The sequence below is a fragment of the Geospiza fortis genome, unplaced genomic scaffold (genome assembly GCF_000277835.1).
Source record: "Geospiza fortis unplaced genomic scaffold, GeoFor_1.0 scaffold55, whole genome shotgun sequence".
Lineage (NCBI taxonomy): Eukaryota > Metazoa > Chordata > Aves > Passeriformes > Thraupidae > Geospiza > Geospiza fortis.
The window spans coordinates 11625166-11629145 of record NW_005054308.1 but is presented as its reverse complement, the minus strand read 5'-3'; the positions used below and the strand labels follow the sequence as shown (position 1 = coordinate 11629145).

The following is a 3980-nucleotide window of genomic DNA, read 5'->3' as shown; positions in this document are numbered from 1 at the left end:
AAACCTGCAGCCAAACTGCTTCCTAATTAACCATCATTTACTGAGCAGGAAATGCCAAAAATGAAGAATGTGAACCATTACAGCAAAGATTTCACTGCAACGGGTGTTCCACCAGGCCAAGAGGTAACACTGCCTTTTACCTCATCTAAATAAGGATAAACAAATTAAATATAAACAGGAAGGAAGGAGCTGGAGCCGAGACATCCATTCCTACTTCATTCCAACCAACCTAAATATTGCTGTTATAAATCTTTGGGAAAGAAGCTGCCTATGAGATGGGAAGGATCACTGGGAAGAGCTGGAATTTGCAAGTCACTGTGACTGCAGCCACAGCCTTTTCTATTTCCCCATTCTCCAACACTCTGGATAAATCCAGCTGCAGCAGACAGCTGGGTGGGATGCTTTGGATCAGGGGGCTGCAGTGCAGGCATCTGCAGTCTGCCCATCCCTGGCTTAGCTCTCAAAATACTCCTTCATATGTCACTCCTTAAGTGTCTTGTCAAACCACACGAGAAATTTGTAAATTAGAGCCAGAATTAAAACCCCAATCTCCTGTGTCCCATTCCAGAATCGTAACCAAAAGGCTGCCCTTCGTTTGATGTAAAATAAGGGAAAAATCGGTCTTTGGTTCCTAAAGGATGGCTGTGGGATTTCTTTGAAGAAGAGGGTACAAGGAGACACTTTTATTACGCACTGGACTGTTTCCTATAAACTCTTTATAAGCCACACTTCAACAAAATACCCCACTAAACTTCCTGGCAGCTCTTTTTTCCCCCTTTCCCTGTTTTCCCCTCACTGTTGTTTGGTTTTTTCTCCAGTCCAGCTCCAGCTGAGTGCAGAGAGCGTGGGGGTGGTGCACATCAGGAGCACCCAGTCGGGGCAGTACCTGGCCATGGACACCAACGGGCTGCTCTACGGCTCGGTAGGTGGGGGATCCCCTGGGAGCAGCCGTGGGCAGGGCTGCAGACATCTCACAGCTGGGTGATGCAAACCACAGGCAGGAGCTGGGCTCTCTTTGTGATTCTGGCAGCTGCACGGCCACTCTGCATCTGGCTTTATTTTGGGGGGACATAAATAAATTAGCAAATAATGCCGTTTACTGCCCTGCTTCCGGCAAATATTGTATTTCCTCTCTGACACTTGATAAATATTGTGTTTCTTACCTGGAGCAGCAGCTGCCACCCAGTGTAGGTGTCCCTGCCCGTGGCAAAGGGCTGGAGCTCAATGGTTTTAAGGTCCCTTCCAACCCAAAGTGTTCTGGTTCTGTGCTCTGAGCCTGCAGCTGCCACCACACAGCTCAGGGCCAGAGCAGGAGCCAGGGCCAGGAGCAGCTTATGGAGCATGGGGCTGATTTAAAGTTCCAATTAAAATTCCCAGGTCACAGACACCTTGCTACAGGAGTGGCCCAGGGAGTAAATCAAGGCCACCTACCCCACAGTTTAAATAAGAGCTTTACCGGGGTGTGGAAATGTCAGAGGTGAGTCTGGATGGCACCTCAGAGGGGAGAGCTGGGCTGGGATTGTCACGTCAGGAGCATCCCCAGCTCACTGTCCCTCCCCTGGGCTCTCTTGCAGCAGTTACTGGGTGAGGAGTGTCTGTTCCTGGAAAGGCTCGAGGAGAACCATTACAACACCTACGTCTCCAAAATGCACGCGGACAAGAACTGGTTTGTGGGGCTGAAGAAGAACGGGAACAGCAAGCTGGGCCCGCGGACTCACTACGGCCAGAAGGCGATCCTCTTCCTGCCCCTGCCCGTCTCTGCCGACTGACACCCAGCCCTGGAGCTCAGGGACGACCCCAAACCCCAAACCCAACTGCTGCTGCCTCCTGGAGCTCAGCAGAGCTCCGAGCTTTAGGTCAAGGCTTTGCCAAATCTGCCAAAGCAGAGCCCCTGTGCTCTGCACCAAGCTTTGCAGAGATGAGGGGACGAATCCTGGCACCCTCCTGAGGTCCATGGGGCCCCATCTCCCCCTGCCCTCAGTTCATGTGTGCAATGACCCTCAGCCCTGTGCCCATGTGTGCCATGACCCTTGTGTGCCATGTGTGCCATGACCCTCAGCTGTGTGTGCCATGTGTGCCATCACCACACTGATGCTCCCAGGGCCTGCCCTGGGCAGGCACCCAGAGATGTGCCCGAGGGTGATGCTCGTTCCCAGAGAAGCGCACACTTTGTGTCCCCAGGCATCCCAAGGCAAAGCCTCCCTGGCTGCTGTGCGTTAATATATTTGTCCATCCAGGTGTGTAGCTTCTGACATGCCCTCGAGCAGTTCCAGATTGCACCATCAGTGCCATTTTCCAGGGCCAGCCTGGTAAGTGCCAGCTGGGCATGCTAAGCTGAGCTAGGCAAAGCTCCAGCCTCAGACCTTCTCTCCCTCACAACATCAATCGTGTGTATTTCATGCTAGTACCCGCCATATGTTATTTGTATTTATTTATTAAGTAAATATGTCTCTTCTACAAGCTGTTGATAAGTCATTCCAGGCACCTTGAGGCTGTCCCAGTGCGGATGGGGCAGTGGCAGTGAGTGCTGTGAGGGTGTGATGTACCACAGCAAGGGGCTGCACGAGGGACAGAGCATCACACCCGTTCCCAGAGGATTCCTCCCACTGCCCTTGTGTCTGGCCAAATGGGGCACTAAAAATGGCACTGAGGTCCCTTGGTGGCTCCCAAACCCCCTGAGAAGCTGAGTTTCTCCACTGCTGGCACAATGAACATCTCCCAAGCAGCTCAAGAGCTGCTCCTGCCAGCTGAGAACATCACCAGAGCACCACCCAGAGCATCCACAGCTCCTCTGGAAAACCTGAGCCAGGGCCTCACCGCCCTCACGGGGAAGAATTTCTCTCTAATATCAAATCTAAATCTACCATCCTTCACCTTAAAGCATTCCCCCTTGTCCTATCCTGCCATCAACAGGGACAAGACACAAGCGCTCCCTGCTCGTAGCAAACCTGATCAGCCACCCCACGAGGAGGAAGGAATAAAAGGCTGCCTTGCATATTGCTGCAGCAGCAATTAGCCACTAATTGCTGCGCTTTACAATTGCTCTGCTAATTACTGCACTCCCGAACTTCTGCACTTGCTTCACAAAGTTTCTCCCAGCACTGATAGCATCTCTGTAATCCCAGGGCTGCCAGACGAGCAGGGAGCTGGCACGGGATGGTGGAGCCATAGCTGGGAAGGAGCATGTGCCCTCCCACCTGGGGGATCCGCAAGGAAATAGAGGGGAATAGAGGGGAAAGGTGGATTCTGCTAATCCTGCAGGTCCCAGCTGCTCCTCCTGGCCAAGAGAGGCACCCAGCCCCTGCCTGGCTCAGCTGCTCTGGTGGGCACAGCATGACATTCCCATGGTAATCACAAAGCTGGGCTAGACAGGGGGAAGAGGACAGCCAACAACACCCACACTTCTTAAACACAGCAGTCACCTTCCTTGCGAGAGGCTGAGCTGTCACTCAAGTCAAAAAAGTGAATTAATGCATGAGCAGGGGATCCAGGTTTCTAATTAAACAGGGAAGTTGGACCGTGTCATGCTGGATTTAGCTGGGCTGTCTTGCAACACCTCATTAACCCAGGGCACTCTCTCGTTAGGCTTCTGCTGCTCCGAAACCGCCCCCGCAGGTACGGCTTGACACCCAGCTGGGGAAAAATGTCAACACCTGGTCTGAAAAATAATCCCCGGGGAAGCCATAGTAATTGCTTCAGACAGATGGACAAGCCAGCACTGCCCAGAGAAACCACGCTCACCTCGGGGTGTTTGTCCTAAGCGTGAGAGGCAAAATGGAGAGTTATAAGATTTAATAAAATCATTACACGTGAATATCTCTGCCGGTAAGTGTGCTGTGAGAGGGTTGCTGGGCAGGGCCGGGCTGCATCGCGCAAAAAGGAAAATAAATCAACTCAGCCCCGCAGGCTGAGCACACGGGAGCGCGCGTCCCCTCCGGGATGCCCGGGAGGCACCGAAGGATAAAGAAAATAAACAAACA

The 3980-nt window shown here is 52.5% G+C and overlaps 1 protein-coding gene and 1 long non-coding RNA gene across 2 annotated transcripts in view; one reads left to right on the top strand and one right to left on the bottom strand.

Annotated features, from left to right (window-relative positions):
* The window catches only part of FGF1 (fibroblast growth factor 1), a 20115-nt gene extending 17662 nt beyond the window's left edge, over window positions 1–2453 (top strand). The window contains exons 3-4 of the mRNA XM_005418824.2: window positions 819–922; window positions 1575–2453. Coding sequence (XP_005418881.1) covers window positions 819–922; window positions 1575–1769 — 299 coding nt within the window. The 3' untranslated portion in view covers window positions 1770–2453. The remainder of the gene's footprint in view (window positions 1–818; window positions 923–1574) is intronic.
* LOC115947661 overlaps window positions 1–3980 on the bottom strand; it is a 24626-nt gene that overhangs the window by 4302 nt on the left and 16344 nt on the right. The window lies entirely within an intron of this gene.